Source organism: Talpa occidentalis, unplaced genomic scaffold (genome assembly GCF_014898055.3).
Source record: "Talpa occidentalis isolate TD23 unplaced genomic scaffold, MPIMG_talOcc4v2.1 talOcc4.5, whole genome shotgun sequence".
Classification (NCBI taxonomy): Eukaryota; Metazoa; Chordata; class Mammalia; order Eulipotyphla; family Talpidae; genus Talpa; species Talpa occidentalis.
The window spans coordinates 38,932,147-38,949,022 of record NW_023604861.1 but is presented as its reverse complement, the minus strand read 5'-3'; the positions used below and the strand labels follow the sequence as shown (position 1 = coordinate 38,949,022).

Here is a 16,876-nt window from a genome sequence, read left to right as displayed (position 1 = left end):
TTCTATCTCCTAGGAGTCAACTCAAGTCCATCCAGAATTCTTTATGTCCAGACCTAGCAGCTAAATATTTGGTACTTGAAAGGATAGGGTCCTTCAAAATTAAAAGAGGGAGACCATATTTACTCACAGGGGTGTGGCTGTACTGGGCTAGGTGTGAACATCGTAAAACCAATATTCATAAGAAAGTGTCCAGAAGTAGGGCTCATCCTTTGTTGTCAGAACTTTCTTAACATCCTCCACACATCCAGACCTGGGTCCAAGCTCAATATAGTATAGATATTGCCCTATAAGTGTTGATCTCCAACCTCTACAGCCCTTCATATTAGTGGGCTATGAGTGATATCACTGACTCAGAGGTGGTCCCGGAGGAGAGCTGGGCAGCCAGAGGCATTATCCACACAGCCTGGACCCTGGTATGCTTCTCTCTGACCAGAGATTCCACATATTCATAGCTGCAGGTTGTTGTTTATGGTCCCCACTCATATGCTCATCTGAATCCTGTTCAAAGCAGTGCTCAGTGGGGATAAAAAGTGGGTGGCAGAGGGGACATGGCATGGAGGTAATATTGTGGAATAAAGAGCTATGGATGCTCTGGGCTAGCTAATAAAGGGAATGATCCTTCAAAGCTATGCTCTTTCATTGTAGTTAAAAACAAACAAACAAACAAAAAAAAATGCTTGGTTTCCCAACCAGAATTGACAAATGTTAATGTGTTTTTCATATTCATTGTCGATCTATTTAAATAAAAGATGTAAAACTTTACAAACAAGATTTAAATTACTTAAGCCTAGATTCCTTAAATATTCATTTCACATTTCTTTTGAAGAATGACTGTAAAAATAGAGCTAAGGAAGATAATCACTCTCTACTTGTCCTCCCAGCAGATCAGCTTTCCCCTAACTTGCCTGTCCCTTTGAGCAAACAAATATGAACACAGCTACTAGATAGCTTCATGACTTAGAAGGCAGTTTAGCAACTGACCTCCCCCCATCCCATGCCAGGTTCCCCCATCCCAATATTCCAACTGCATGTAGAACTCCTTTTGAGAGTTCTGGAAACTGTTATTTTCTGGACCTAGTTGTATTTAATGGGGACCTTGATGTTCCTTATAAACTGATTGTCTGTGCTCAGCCCATGCCTTTTCTTCCCCCCAGGTCTTGCTTGGAGTTCCGTGGTCCAGCAGTGCCTATGTGAATGACTTGGTTAAGAAAATAGGCATTTTTCTGTGTTCACAGATAGGAGGATGGGAGAGCAAAATCTACCCAGTTTTGCTTTTTCCCCTGCTACATCTTCACAGGTACAGTAAATCAGATTGCCTGACAATTTTTTTAAAGTTTGTCTGAATCTTATGCCTTCAGCCTAGAAATTCCCATTATATCACTCAGCACATGGCAAGAGCAATGGGCTTCTTTGATTAGTGAAGCTGAAGAGGAGAAATGAATCATAGTGCCTTTGTATTCAACAACATGGGTCTGGGATGAGTGAATGCTGGAGGTCGGCCAAAACACAACCCCAGTGACTCAGTTCTTAAATGATTTAATAAACATAAGCCTAGAGACTTATGTTGAGTAAATATCCATTTAATAAGCATTGAAGAGAAGGGTGAAGTAATAAGGCTGAAGAAAGGATGGGAAGATACATGCTTCTGAAATTCTTTTGCCCCCAGCTTGCCTTTCTATACAATGGGACAACTCTGATGATCTGTCCTCAGAGCATGTCAACTGTGAGGAGTAAATTTTAGAAGTAACTGAAAGAGGCTTGGAAAGGTACCTTACAACAAACCAAAGGCTATTTCATAGGACCAAGAGTTGGGCTTTATACATAAAAATAGAAAATAAAAATGCTAGATTCCCAGATCATCTAAGCATTCAATCAGGAAAGCAGGAAGATTTCTGACTCTTCTCTGGAAAATGGAAGGAATTTAGAGCTCTTACAAGTCAACTGGAATAAAAGCTAAAGCACTAAACTTTCTCTCATTTGAGAATCCAGTAAAACAAGATAGTATCCTAAGAACAACTGGAGAGTAAAAGAAAGGGCATGCAAGGAGTTTCAACAAATGAATAACTAGTAAGCTAATAACTAATAGACTTGGGGAAAAACTTAAAGGCTACCTGATGCAACCTCCAATCCAAATGACCCTACCCCCTCATTCCACCCACTGTTTGTTTTGCCTTTGCCTCAAAGTTTCCAGTGGCAGGGAATAACTCCTTCTTGACTTAGCCTATCATAGTTAGCTACATCATTATATATTGTTTGCCAAATCTCCCCCATGAAACATTATTGCATGCATTCCCCTCATCTCCTAATCCTTCCTCTCTGGACATGCCCCACTTGGTCCATTTCCCTGACAAGGTGGCCACCCAGAACTGAACCATGCTTAGAGGGTGCCTAACCACTGGGATGCGGCATGGAACTGATATCAGTAGACTTCTCCATGCCGCTTGATCACGTCTGGCACCTCTCACCTCTGTGCCGTGGTGGAGGGGGAAGGAAGGCAGGGAACATGATGTTGATTATGTCTTGGCAGATGAGACAGGACCCTGCTGTTTCAGCTTCAGCTTCCATAGTCACTATTTTGAACCTCCCTACTTTAGGGTTTTATGCATGTTCTTTGTGTTTGTGACAACAGAGTTAAAAATTCTGGAGACAGAGGTTGACAATTATATTCTACAGCTGAAATACTCCTGGACAAAACCTGACAGAATCAAAATAGGTCAGAGGGGTGTCTTTTCAACCCTGTATAATCTCTATAGCACAGAGTTTTGAAAGTTTAGACCTTGGACCAGCAGGGTCACCTGGGAACTTGTTAGACAGGCAAATTGTAGGACCTCACCCAAACCTATTGAATCAAACACTCCTAGGCTGGGGCTCAGCACTGTGCTTTAATAAGTCCTTTAGGTGATTCTGATTTGAGAACCTCTGCTGGAATGAACAGGGTTGGTGCCCAGGCACACACACCCAGAGCCTGTGCACTCCTTCCTAGCTGCTGTGAGTACTGGTTGCTAAAGCTTATGATGGCCCCATTCCCAGGACAGCTGCCCACAGGAACCTCACAGGAGCTCCTTACCATGGAAAATAATGCAATGTGCCCCCTCCCATATCCAGAGGAATGACTGATACGAAGTACCAAAGGCTGGCCCCTTGCCTCATAAGAAGACAAATTTGTGCTCTAGAGCTTAGATGCTGCTCAGGAAATTGTCTTAAGATAATCACCCAAATTAAGTAAGGAATTGAAGGCTTTATAAATATATGTCAGTTCCTCCCTGGTGGTGCAAGGGTTAATAAGACGCAAACTGTGAGGCTATCTGCAGCCACTGCAGCATGAGTTCGATCCCCAGCCAGCCAGTGAGCACCCACATGGTGCAGCAGACCTTTCCTGGCTCGCCCGCTGCTCCCGTCAGCAGTGTATTTTAGTCAGTCTGCCTGTTTCATTCCCCACTCGGTCTTTGGTGAATCCTCTCACTCCTTATACCTCTGGCCTGTACCCCAGTTCTTGTATGCATAAATAAATAAATCTTTAAAAAAATAAATATATGTCAGATACCATAGAGGTATCTGAAAAAAATCTAGTTAATTAAGTGTGTAATTTTCACTAACTTTTGTATTTGGCCATAACCTGGGAGATGCCTCACCACATGCACAGTGAGAAACGTCAGGGACAGAGTGGTGACATTGAATTTCCTTCATGCAGGAAGATGGCTAACCCAGTCCTTAGCATTCCTGTGGCACTTCAGCATCTTTATTAATTTGTTTTCAGACCTCCAGTGCGTTCCGTAATTCAGGGCTTTTGGCTGATAAGCAGAATGAATCACAATGAGGTTAAGTGACGGCTGAAAGTCAGTTGCTGAATAAAATTGAGGTTCTGTTCTCAGCAACTGAGCCACCCCTACCAATAGCCCAGCCCTTACTCTGATGATCTAGTGAAATTCATTAGAAGCAAATCCTTCACCTTCACCAACTACTTTCCTAGAATTGATAGGAAGAAAATTTGGCCAACTAGACAAAATTCCAGTAAGAGACTAATATCCAATATTTAGCATATAAAACTATATGATGCTTTCATCAACTTTGCAGTTTGCTCTGTGTGCCTAAAACAAAGTGATTTGACGGTTATTGGGATTGTGTGGGCCATGTGACTTCAGGTACCATGTGACTCCAGGTATTGCTTGAGTTGGGTATATAGAAATACTGTCTCATTGAGACTGCAAGATGGAGAGTGATTGGCTTTCAGTTGATAAGGTGGCTTATAAAATTTGGTCAGTGCTGATGCTGCTTGTGCATCCTAAGTGCTCTTGCAGTCATTTCACTAGCTGGGGCGGACCTGATGCTGAATTTGCTAGTCATGTCTGATTTGGAGGCATATTTAATACAGACCCCCTGTGGGGACATCTGTTGACATGTAGATGCAGAGTTTCTTGGCTTTTGTGTATAATCACAACCATTTGTGCTTAGCTCATGAATCATTCCATTCAGCAAACTCTTTTGTTGAATCCTTATAAGGTACCAGTGTCCCAGTGCTGGGGATAGAGTGATGAAAGATGGTTCTTGATTTCATGGGCCAGAGGGGGAGAGAGATAAGTGGAGCAACAATTACCCTCCATTTGGTCAGTGTGATGGAAGCACCCAGGAGAGGCACCCTGCCCTGTCCCTGGGGCCTAGCTGGAGGAGTGGGGGACGACAAGGCACAGAGATCATCACTAGCAAAATGATTCTTGAACAGAGTCTTTAAGGGTGTTGAGCAGCCATCCCAGGCTGGGTAGGTTCATTGTCAGTTCTTGGGCAGACGGGTAAAGGAATCTTGGAGCCCTTGGGGCTGGAAGGCAGGCAGGCAACTGAGTTCCCCAGCATTCCCCCACCCCAACATCTTTGTCTCTCTGGTGTCTAATAGTCCTCTAATAGTAGAGTGGTTCTGCCCTTTTCTCCCTTGAGTCTTCTAGGCCCAAGTACACGCATTTGCACATGCCTGCACTGTGCTTCCTGGGCCCAGGTGCCCATAATCATGGGAGGAATGCAAAGGTGGTGGCATGGAGTGGTGGGAGTGGTGGGAAAACAGCCTGATAACTCACTTACCCTACAAAGGGTAAGAAAAAGAACCAGAGAAGACAATGAGTAGAGGGGAGAAGAGGAGAGAAAATACTTTGTCATTCTAGGCAGAAAGACTAGGAGGGAGGAGGGTAGCACAATTAGAACCTTCTGGCTAAAGTACCAAATGTGTGTGGGTGGCAGAAGGGGAGAAAGCAGCAACAGGACTGCCTGGGAAGGGTGGCAGGGGTCAGAGCATGAAGGGCGTGGGATCCAATGCAGACTTTTTCTTAAAGACAATGGGAAATTATGAGTGTATTATCCTGAAGAGAGAAGATCAGATACTGAGAAAAGATCTTCATGGCAGCAGTGTGGAGAATGGAGAGGAGAAGGACAGGTAATGAATCTAGGGAGCGAAGATAGATTTGTGCAGGAATGCAGGAATGAGGCAGTGAGAGTTTAAACAGGGTGGTATGCCTTATTCTGAATCAGACATCTTGATTTTATTCCCAGTTCCTCCTATTACTAGCTGCATGACCTATGGCAATTTACCTTACTTCTCTGAGTCTTTCTTTCTCCATATGTAAAGTAGTTTAAAGGGTACTTACTCCGGACATTCGTGAGATTAACTGTGAAGTGTTTGTTGTAGTGCCTGAAAAGCAGTAATTACTAAAAATTATATCCTTATTGTTATTTTTGTTATCACACAGCCATCCTGATTTGGATAATCTCCCTATAAACAGGCACTGAAACAAGGACTTGGGGGTCTGAAATGATTGCAGGAAGCACACTTGACTGAGTGACAAAAGTGAGACAGGGAGGCAGGAAAGCCAGTGGGGAGAGTTACTGAGTGAGTTTCTGCTGTGGATCTGGGGCTCAAATTCACTTGGGACCCTCAGGGGAACTGTGTAGAACACGACTCAAAATTGCTCCTTCCAGGAATGGGAAAGCAGGGTATTCATCCAGCAATGTCTGTGCCTAAATGTCTGAGTGTTGCCCCTATAGATTTTCAATCCCCAGTACTTCCATATAGCTCTGTGCACAGGCTGAACAAACCTCCATGGCCCCAAGACTGGGGGATCCTTAAGCCCTCAGCAAGCCTGAAGCTGAAGAATGCCCTGGTGCAACTGGAAGTGCAAGCTAAGGTGAGTCAAGGGCAGAGGGTCCTATTGCTTTGGGGCAACTGCAATCTGAAATGGGCTGGCCTGACTGTGGGTCCTCACCCACTTGCTTAAAAGGGACTTATATAATAAGACTCATCTGCAGGCACTCACAGAAAGGTTAATAATGATTTTATTTACAAAAAGGGGAAATGAAGAAAGGAATAATTCAGGGAGAAAGGGAGAGAGATAAATTGGTGAATACCTCCTACCAGTTCTGCTGGACTGGGACTCCAACAGCATGCTGAAAGCTGGCAAAAAACCAAGCACCCCCAAGACCCACATGTCTGGTTCTATATCAAGCCTGGCTGCTTAACTCCACCCTCAGTTCCCAGCAATCCTCCCTTCTGTGGTGATGGTGTTGACATTATGGGATTTTAGTTCTTGGCGTCTTGGATCTCTTTGGTCTGGGGTGGGTGTGGGGCCCATAAAACCTGTGTTTGTGAAGTTTGTTCTGGACATCCTTTCCTCCCAACACTATCTGCCACAGTGGGGTAAAGGGGCTATTATACATTATCTAAAAGGTAGAATCGGTAGACATGAATAGGAGGAAGTAAGAAATAGGGTGGAGTCTTTTTTTATTTTTTAAAAGATTGATTGATTGATTGATTGATTGATTTATATAAGAACCGGGTACAGGCCAGATTCTCGGGAGGGTGAGAGTATTCACCAGAGACAGAGCGGGGAACAGAACAGGCAGACTGATGAAATACACTGCTGAGGGGAGCAGCGGGCGAGACAAGAGAGGTCTGCCTCGCCATGTGGGACCCTCGCAGGTGGCCGAGATCGAACCAGCGCTGCAGAGGCTGCGGACAGCTTTCACAGTGCTGCGCTCAACCGCCTGCACCACCAGGGGAGGCCCCAGGGTGGAGTCTTAAAATGACTTTTTTATTTTTGGTTTTGAACTAAAAACTGCAGTCTCACTCACTGAGTTTAAAGGAATTTCCATAGGGATAGTTTGGGGGTAGCAGGGGCAGCAGAGGCGGGTATGATTTTGATGTTTTTACCTTGTTTGTGGTTGTGATACAGCCAAGTGTCATATGGTTGGAAAATGTCATATGGTTCCCTAATTCCATATTAAACCATGTAGCCTTCACTTTGACATATTGAAATTCTTTAAACAAGTTTTGTGAGAGTAAATCCTGTACTCTGATAATGAGTGAAGATTTTTCCCTCTGCTAAAAGAGCATATTTAATCTGGGAGTTTAAGAGATATTTTAGAAAACAGCCTGGTGTCTCTTTCTACCTGCTGTTCACTTATTAGTTGACTTTGAACCTGTTGGTGAATTCCATTGCAGATATTTCCCTCTGAAGAAAGGGAATAATAAATACTCTTGAATTACTGTGTAGCTGTTGAAAACCAGACAGCATTTTCAAAGCCCATCTGAGCTGTTGCAAAGCCAGTGCCCCATCAAGTATTGTATTACTTTGCTTCAGTTTGCTTTCAAAACTTACTGCCTTCCAATTATCCTGTTGTTATTGAATTCAGTACTAAAGTGAATATGCTTGTTTTTTTAAATGGAATTTTGAGATGATAAAAGCTTATGTTTGCCAAGAGAGATAGGCCAAATATTTACCTAATTATGGCATGGAAATCATCCTGGTTATATATATATTCTCTCCATGTGTATATATATTTGTATTTGGAGGCATGCATCCTGTTTTTGCTCGATTTCAGAATGCATTTTTCAGTAGATGTTGAAACCACTTACATTTTAATTTTCTGAAGTGGTTTCTTTGATGGAGATTTTATTATAGGAAGTGTAGGACATTCAAGTCAATGGGGCCAGACACAAAAATGTGAAATATGTAAAGTCTGACTTTAGCTTTCTCTTTCAAGGTGACCTCCCATTTCCCCAAAGGCTTTTCTATCTTCCTGTGCTCCAGTCAAGGTGCCCAAGGGTTCTTGGCTCCCACCTTTGGAGAGGTATTTGTGGTGCAGTCACAAACCTCCAAGGCTTGGGAGTTTGCCTGTGAAGTTCACTTTAGCCATATTAGTCTGTAGTAGTATTTACTTATACCTGAGACTCTAGTCCACACAGTGAAAAGGAAAAAGTACAGAGAGCAAACCCATGTCAAGGCAAAGCGGGATAGCTTGAGTCTGTTTTGACTTCTTAGTAGGTGGGACTGAATGATAGTTAGTGGACACTGACTCCACAGAGAGGCAGGGAAAGAGGAAGTAGGACAGAAAGTAATAGGTGTTTACTACAGGCTAGACATTGGGGGACGTATTGTGCACATCCGTTATTTCATTTGATTTAATAAAACAATATATTTTCTTAAAAATGCATTTGAGAAAAAGTACTTCTTGAAAAAAGAGGAAAGCCTCTTTCATCTAATTCCACATTTCTGATAGTTTTTGCTGCTGATCCTTAGAAGAGTCCTTTCCCCACCCCTAGATATTTTTTTGTTTAAACAATTTTAAGGTCTGAATTTTGTGTTTGATTTTTTTAAAAGTTCCAAGCAAAAATAAGGTCTTTTCATGATCATTTCTCTGAGGAAAAAAAATGACAGTGAAGTCACATTTTCATGTGAAAATCATATTTTTGGACTAATAAAATAGCTTGCATAGTATAAAAGGACATTGTTTTACTTTTGAGGGACAAAAGCAGACTGGACTGGTTCAAGAACAAAGCTTTAGGAAGGAAGCATAATGGACTATGGTGGCGGAATATGGGTGGGTTGGTGGTGATAATACTTGATGGGAGTATCCAAATATTACCTCAATTGATAAAAGAAAAACTAATAAAGCTTTAGATGGCAGAATAGATCTACCTGGTGAACTCGCCCCTGGGGCCTGGTCATGATCATGGTTCTGAAGGTGTCTGGCACCTGGCGACTGGCATTCTGAGCTTGCCAGTTACATGTTTGGCTCAGTTGCCTACAGAAACCATTGAACTTTGTACAGGCTGTGGGTGGTGAGTACTTGTGTGTGCTTACCCTGCTGTTCAGCTTGGAGCCACCACTGGTTTCAATTATGACTTCAACAGGCAGCTTTGAGGGCTCCTCTATTCATTACAATGCCTCACACTCTATAATTAGTAATAAAGGAATACAGGCACTTCACAAATATAAAGGGCTAAACAATAATCAGGCAGTAAAAGCAATGCATTGGGACTTTTCCACCTCACTCTTTGTTTTTCTTCAAGTTAAAAAAATTCTTTTGTTGCTTCATTTTGTTTGCCTTTAATAATGTGGATTTGAATCTTATCCTAACCACTTATTATTTGTATGCCTTTGGCCATTTTACTTAGCCTTGCTGTAACCTCTAAAATAGGGGCTATTAGAGTTCCCATCTCATCATGGTTGTTTGAGGGTTAAAAAAGATAACGTATGCAGCCTGATTTATAAGAAGCTCTGCTCATGATCTGTAAATGTTAGCTCTTATTATTATCATCATTTTGAGTTGAAATGAATGCATAGAAAATAACACACAAAGGTCGTTTGAGTGTCTTTTAAAAAACCTTTCATTATGTACAATTTTAAACACAAACTCATAGATTGGTATAATTATCTCTGGTATAATTACCACCTCCCCCCCACCCCCAGGTTATCCATGCCAGCACCAATAATAATCAATATTTAATCAATCTTGTTTTGTAACACCTCCTGTGTTTTGATCTATAATATCTTAAAGCAAATCCCAAGCATTTTGCCATTTTACTCATAAACTTGAGATTTAGTGCCTTTTTCGTACTATTATCCCTGTATGTTAGGAGTTGCTAAGGACTATGTCTTCTTAACCCAGAGCCTCACTCCTAGAGGAGTTACTACAGTTAGTAAAAGCTCTACAGATGCTTGTTTAATTAGTGAATGAAAAAGTCAAACTTAGTTTTCCTCCACTTTTTGGTACATGTTCCATAAATATTTGTTGCGTGAATAAATGAGGGCAATAATTTCCTTGCATGCCTGATGCATATGGAAATTCATGTTTTATAAAAATCAACAAATATTTTTAATACTCGAATGAAATTCCAGTATTTGAAATCCCACAGGTTTTAGATGGCCGTGGACATTAATAATGCCCAAATAATTAGCACTTGAAAGAAGGTTTAACTCTGATACTCAAATTATTTGTGGATGTCTGATTGTAGGCAACTTCATGAAAAGCAATTAACAGATTCTTCAAACACATGACAAATCCTTTATTACTGTGCTTTATAAGTGACACGGTTCACAGAAAACCAAATGTAATTAAATAACATTGAACTTGAAATCTACCACAGACTCAAGATACACAAGTTAACTTGGCAAGGCAAAACTTCTCAAACACTAGGTTGTTTCAGATGAAAGATAAATTTCCATTAAGTAATTCCAACATGTTTTATTATTTTTTTTTGTCTCACAGACAGTTCCTTTGGCAATAACTTCCATGTTAGCTTTTATTATATAAAAATATAACAAAATTTCATTATATACAAACATTACATTACACAATGTACAGGTTAAAAACACTAAGAAAATGGCAAGCTGCAAGTGAAATTAAAGTCAATAGCATGATAAGAAAAATGAAATACTGCACACATTTCATAAAAATTACAATAACTACATTTTTGTTTGCAAATACCAAACAGTACCAATGTGATTGGAAATAGCTTCCAACAACTTCATTTTAAGGCACATCTTGCATATTTATATATACAACACTGACACCGGTCAATAACTTAGGGGCTTCTCGGAGTGACCTGTATATGTGTGAAGACATGCAGCGTGGGATTACACATTTTCATTGGCTTCCTTCTTTGGGGATAGGTACCTGCCAGGGGGGGACTGATAGAGAGGAACCCCAATCTCCTGCAAGTCTGGGAGTCTTCCTGGACGGGGAGGGGAGAGCAGAGTGACTGTCCTGTCATAGTCTCTGTGCAGCACTTTCTCATAGACGCTCTGCAGTCCCACTGTCTTGGGTAGCTGGGCCTGGTAGTAATTGTCCCTGCGCAGAGGATCCCGAGGCAGGGAAGTACTCTTACAGAAGGTTGACATCTGGGCTGGTGGGTGCGGGGAGGAGTGAGTATTGGGTCCTCCACAGGATGGGCTCCAGCAGCGGTCAGAGTGACCCAGGATCTTACACTCAGCGGTGCATGCCCATAGTCCTAACAGAAAAGAAAGAGGGAGAGTGCATGACTATCATTATTGAGATTACGTACACCCGCAGGGCCAACTTCAGAATGTCAGGGCTGGCTGAAAAGGAAAGCCTATGAGCATTCAAGATTTGAAAAAAAAAAAAAAACAAAAAACACACTGCTTTCTGTCCAGCCACCTTAATATGGAGTTGTCGGGCTTCTTTTGTTGGAAGAAAGAGATAGGCAGATAGATAGAATCTCCCAGCTCACACTGCTAGAGTCACCCTTACCTCTACCCAACAGGATGGGAATGTGCTTTTTTCAAGTGGTGTATATGCCTTGTCTTGACATTTTGAGATTCACTGTATGAGGCAGTACAGGATCCTGAACTGGAGGACTGGAAAATGTGGGAAGAATGGGAGAAGCTGGGAGAAGAGACGGAGAGGAGGGAGAGGGAGGAAGGAGAGTGGCAGCAGGGCAGGGAGAGCAGGAATGCTGCAGCAGGGCAGAAGAGGCTGGGAAGAGAGTCCTTACCACTCTGCATGTGGTTGATGAGATCCTTTTTCAGAGCGTCCCCGCTGATGTCAGAATCGCTGTCGTTGAAATCACTGTCTCCTTTGCCACTGTCTTTGCCGCTGAACTTCTCTGCTTCCCGGCCAGAGATGGTGTTGAAGGAGTGTCCTTTCCAGACCGCCACAGGGGGCGCGGGTTCCTTTCTGAAGCCCGGGGAGGCGCCGTACTGCTGCAGCAGGGAAAAGGGGAAGCAGGGTAAGGGTCAGGCCAGAAACGAACAAAAAAGTGCAACAAGTTAAGCATCTCCCGCGCACGTCTACCCGGACCCCTCCAGTCCCTTCCCCCATCCTGTCCGCGGAGCACGGAGGGGGGCGCCCAGCCCAAGGAAGGCCTCACCTCGGCGTGTGCGCCGCGGAGCCGCTGCTGCCCCTCGAAGTGACAGGAGCTTTCCCCAGTGGCGCTGCCGCCCTCCGAGCCCGGCACTTCGGCCGCGGCGACCGCGGGCGGAGGCGCGTCGGCCGCGGGGCTGCCAAAGGGCGCTTTGCCGCTGCCAGGGAAGGTGAGCACGTCGAACATGTTGGGCCTGGGCCCAGCTCTCCGGGCGGCATCCTCTGGGGAGCCGGGAGCCGAGGCTCCGCCGCCCGCCGCCCCGGGCCGCTCTTCCCGGAGGGCCCCCCCTTTGCGCACCTCCTTCTTGCGGCGGTTGCAGGTGGTAGCGATGGCGATGATGGCGGCTAGCAGCAGCGTGCAGCTCCCGGCCAGCACGATGATGACGATCAGCGGCGTGTCCCACTGTAGCGCTGGCCCCGACGCCGCGAGCCGCGAGCCGGGCGGGCGAGAGCGCTCTGGGTTCCCCGCACTGACTGGCACCACTGGCCCGCGCCCACCGCCTGCGGTCACCACGAAGCTGACCGTGGCTGTGGTGGAGAGTGGGGGGCGGCCGCCGTCGGATACGACCAGCAGCGCCTGGAACACGCGACCAGGCGGCTCCTGCGAGAGGTCGCCGGTGAGCACGATCTCCCCCGTGCGGCGGCCGATGGAGAAGACTTCTCGGGGCTCCTGCTGCAGCAGCTCGAATGCCAGTTCCCCGTTGGCGCCGTCGTCCGCGTCCCGGGCCTGCACGCGCGCTATGGCCGTGTCCCTTGCCGTGCGCCCGGGGACCGCCACTTCCAAGGAACCGTTGGCCGGCACTGGGTGTACCAGAACCGGCGCGTGGTCATTTTGGTCCAACACCCGCACTTGTACCAGGGCACTGCTGGAGAGCTGAGGGGAACCGCCGTCGCTCGCCTGGACGCGCACGTCTAGCTGGCGCAGAGTCTCGTAGTCGAAACTGCGCAGCGCATAGATAGCCCCGGTGGCCGGGTCCACAGAGACGTAGGTAGACACGGCGCCCCCGGCGCGGCCCACATCCGCCTCCAGCAGTCGGTAGGTGACCTGGCCGTTGCGGCCTAGGTCCGGATCCCGGGCGGCCACCGTGGCCAGGTAGGCGCCGGGCGGGTTGTTCTCGCGCACCGACACCTCGTAGACCGGGCGTGTGAAGACGGGCGCGTTGTCGTTCTCATCACCCACGCGCACCGTGTAGGGCCGCACCGTGCGCAGTGGGGGCGCGCCGCGGTCCTCCGCAACCAGCGTCAGGTTGTACTCGGCGATGCGCTCGCGGTCCAGGGACGCCGCGGTCACCACCAGGTAGCTGCCCGCGTAGGCCGGCTGCAGCCGGAAGTGCTCGTGCCCGTAGAGGGCGCAGCGCACCTGCCCGTTGGCGCCCGAGTCCCTGTCCGAGGTGCTGACCAGCGCCACCAGGCTCTCGCGCGCCGCCCCCTCCGGCACCACCGAGATGGCGCCGGTCTCCGGCGTCCCGGACCCCGTCGACGAGGTCGCGTCGGCCTCCCCGAGAGCCGCGGCGGCGGCGGCGGCGGCGGCGGCGAAAGGTGAGGCGGCAGGGGCGCCGGGGGCGGCCAGCGGGGTGATGGCGATGTCCGGCGCGTTGTCGTTGACGTCGCGGATTCGCACGATCACCTTGCAGGTGGAGGCGCGAGGCCCGGGGCCGCGGTCCTGCGCCCGCACGTCCAACTCGTAGGTGTCCTGGCGCTCGTAGTCCACGGGCCCCGCCAGGGTCAGGCGGCCCGAGCGCGGGTCCAGACGGAAGAGGCGGCGGGCCTCGGGCGGGGTTCGGGCCCCGAAGGCGAACACCACGTCGCCGTTGGGGCCCTCGTCGGGGTCGGCCGCGTCCAGGTCGAGCAGCAGAGAGCCCACGGGCGCGTCCTCTGCCAGCTCCACCTCGGCCACGGCGCCCTGCGGGAAGGCCGGGCTGTGGTCGTTGGCGTCCAGCACGCGCACGCTGAGGGCCGCCGTGGCGGAGCGTGGCGGGCGGCCGCCGTCTTGGGCCACCAGCTCGAGGCTGTAGGCGGCCTGGGTCTCCCGGTCCAGCTCCTGCAGCAGCACCAGGTCGGCGCACTGGGCGCCATCCGCGCGCGTCTGCAGCTCCACGCGGAAGGGGCTGTGCGAGTCTGTCAGCCGCACGCTCTGCAGTCCGTTGGCACCCACGTCCTCGTCGACCGGCACCTCCAGGGGGATTCGCGTGCCCACCGCCGCGCCCTCGGACACCTCCACGGGAATCTGGGCCCGGGGGAAGCGCGGCGCGTGGTCGTTGACGTCTCTCACCTCCACCTCCACGTGAACTAGGCGGAACTGCTCCTGCGAGAAGCTGACCACGTCGAAGGCCAGCACGCACTGCGGAGCCTGGCCACAGAGCCGCTCGCGGTCCAGCCCAGCGTCCCCGACGGTCAGCTGCCCGTCGCCCTCACGTACCCGGAGCAGCGAACTGTTGAACTGCTTCATCAGGCGGAAGCTTGTGTCCCCGGACACTTTCATATGCAGATCCTCGGCTAAGGTCCCGATGACCGTGCCGGGGGCATCCTCCTCGAACGTGCTGTACCTCACAGTCTTGCTCTGGGCCACGGAGAGCACCCAGCAGAGGCTGAAGAGCTGCAAGGGGAAAAGGCAGGGGCTGCCTCTGCGCCGCCCTGGACCCATGCCGCCAGCGCCAAGTGCTATTCCAAAGGCTACGGAAGAGACTGCTCTTCTTTGCAGGTGCGAGCGCGAGCCCCGGGTTCCGCGGAGCACGCTCTTTGCAAGCCGGGTGCGGAAGTCTGCGGGCTGCAGCCCCGGGCTCCGGCGCGCTCCGAGGACCGCTGGACCCGCCTTCCCGCCGCCGCGCTCCCCGCTGGCCGGCGACCGGAGCTGCGCCGCCGAGCGCCGCCTCGGCTTTCATAGCCGCCGCTATGCAAATCACCCGAGCCCCGCAGCCAATGGCGGCCTCGCCCTCGCGCGGCTCCCCCGCCCGCCCCCGACAATCCCTTTAATGTGGAAAAGCTTGGAGGGGAAAACAAGAAAGAAAAATTGGAGAATCTTCCCTTTGTTTCTTTAACTCCGTCAGCTTTTTTCTCTTTCCTGCCAGCGCCCTGCGTGCTGAAGAGTGGGCGCAGCGCGCCCGGAGCAGAGCAGGGGATGCTGCGTGCCGGGTGCCGCTTCCGCGCCCGCTGCGGGGGCCGGAGCCGACCCGCCGGGCTCGCGCCCCGGGGCTGGGGCCTCCCCCCGCCCTCCCGCTCTCGCGCTCTGCGGTTTGCGCCTCCGGGGCTCACCAAACGCTCGCAGCCCCCTCGTGACAGAACGACCCGCGAGGCTCTTCGCGCCTTCTCTCCCAGCTTCCTGTGGCACTCGGAATAGCCTCTCGATTGAGGAGCCCGGAGGATAAGAGAAAATTGATTTTATTCAAATTTGTGTACTCAATTGTGCTTTGCTCGCGTGAGCCCCGGTGATCGGAGCCGCCACTTCCCTTTCAAAGAGCCCTGCGCTGTGTTAGTATGCATGTCACTGTCCAAATGGCTTTCTTAAGTCTTGGGCGCTAGTAGGCAAGGAAAAAAAAGTTCCAAATAGGATTTAGCATAAGCTCGAGGAGATTTGGAAAGGTTTCAAAGATCAGACTGTATCAAAGGCTTATGAAGCCCTCGTTAGCAGTGGAAATAGAATGGCGTGGCAGGCGATCCCACTGGAGGCCCCAATGTCTGTATTATTTCACTGTGACAAGCTAAGAGGAGAGAAAGTTGAACAGTTTCCACAGCGGAGTTAGGCTAACTGGAATATAATGAGTAAACGCCACATGTATCCATTATATTTCTCTATTCATCCCCAATCACTGCCATAACTCTCTGGCTAAACTGTGATGGGCGCTGAATTCCACACAATACCCGGCTCGTATTAAAGTGCATTTAGAAAACTTTCCCTCCTGATGCCTTGTTCCGCCTATTTAGAGGATTTTCTTTCTGTTCTAATAGGGCCGCTCTGGGAAGCAATACTCATCCCGTTCCAGAAGAACAAAATCACAGCATGACGTTGAAACCTGGGGGGAACTTAGCCATCTGCCTGCGAAAGTGTGGAGCTTCGGCACTGCCAAGCTCTGGGATGGGCGGGTCCCGGGGCTGGTCCGGCGTTTAACTTGCCCCAACAGGTAGCCTGCCTGCGGCATCCCTGAAGACCAGGAGGATGGGCCCCCAGGCAGGAACAGGTGGAATTCTTGCTGACTCTAATTGAGGAGTTTTATGGAGCAGGCTATGCAAATACATGCGAAGAAGGAGAGGCAAAAACAAGTCAAGTCATACACTGAAAGAGAATTTATTTTAAAGGCGATGGAGTTGATGCTTTTAATAAACGTTCTTTAAAATTTGATTTTTGTCCTGCTTTCAACATCTTACTATATTTTCCTTTCGTTCAAACCCGTGGGATATGTTCTGGGATCTTTTCCGAAGAAGTGGCAACCGTTTCCCCTGAGTAGGGAGACCAAGCAGGGAGGTGGGAAGAGAAAGGGCCTTGGGGGAAGATGAAGAAAGTGCTCGGAGTTGCCAGAGAGAGAGTGAAAAAAAAAAAATAAAAAAGTGCTGCCCCGGACGGTAATAAATAAAAGATGGGGGCGGGGGCGGTGAATGTTGGGGACATTCTCAAAGAGCTCCTGCCTCTCGATTTCCTTCCCCACCTCCTCCACCTTGCTGCCTTGGGTGTGCTGGAAGCAAGGGGCCCAGGCAACTGCAGCCGCCCAGGGGCTGGGAAGGGCCAACGCCCCCTACA

At 48.7% G+C, this 16,876-nt stretch overlaps 1 protein-coding gene and 1 long non-coding RNA gene across 4 annotated transcripts in view; one reads left to right on the top strand and one right to left on the bottom strand.

Moving 5' to 3' along the window:
- LOC119258508 (uncharacterized) overlaps positions 1 to 16,463 on the top strand; it is a 96,376-nt gene extending 79,913 nt beyond the window's left edge. The window contains exons 3-4 of one of the 2 annotated variants that reach the window (XR_008554197.1): positions 1,155 to 1,297; positions 16,090 to 16,463. This is a non-coding gene — a long non-coding RNA (uncharacterized LOC119258508). Of the gene's footprint in view, positions 1 to 1,154; positions 1,661 to 16,089 lie in introns of those variants that run through there. The other variant, XR_008554196.1, reaches the window with a different exon arrangement.
- Positions 10,304 to 14,975, bottom strand: PCDH8 (protocadherin 8). 2 transcript variants are annotated; one of them, XM_037526917.2, is made up of 3 exons: positions 12,152 to 14,975; positions 11,777 to 11,984; positions 10,304 to 11,272 (listed from the first exon to the last, which is right to left on the bottom strand). In XM_037526917.2, exons 1-3 carry the CDS (start codon positions 14,786 to 14,788, stop codon positions 10,899 to 10,901), a joined length of 3,219 nt encoding a protein of 1,072 aa, XP_037382814.1. In that variant the 5' UTR covers positions 14,789 to 14,975; the 3' UTR covers positions 10,304 to 10,898. The 2 variants fall into 2 exon arrangements, with proteins under 2 accessions (XP_037382814.1, XP_037382815.1); XM_037526918.2 differs by having other exon boundaries at positions 12,443 to 14,975.
- Positions 16,464 to 16,876: the final 413 nt, after the last annotated feature.

What these genes read in the sequence shown, in the direction of transcription:
- PCDH8 (XM_037526917.2), bottom strand. Translation starts at nt 14,788, where the DNA reads ATGGGTCCAGGGCGGCGCAGAGGCAGCCCCTGCCTTTTCCCCTTGCAG. An exon ending in TCCGCGGCGCACACGCCGAG is followed by an intron (nt 11,985 to 12,151) that starts GTGAGGCCTTCC and finishes TCCCTGCTGCAG; the next exon opens with CAGTACGGCGCCTCCCCGGG. An exon ending in CATCAACCACATGCAGAGTG is followed by an intron (nt 11,273 to 11,776) that starts GTAAGGACTCTC and finishes CTTTTCTGTTAG; the next exon opens with GACTATGGGCATGCACCGCT.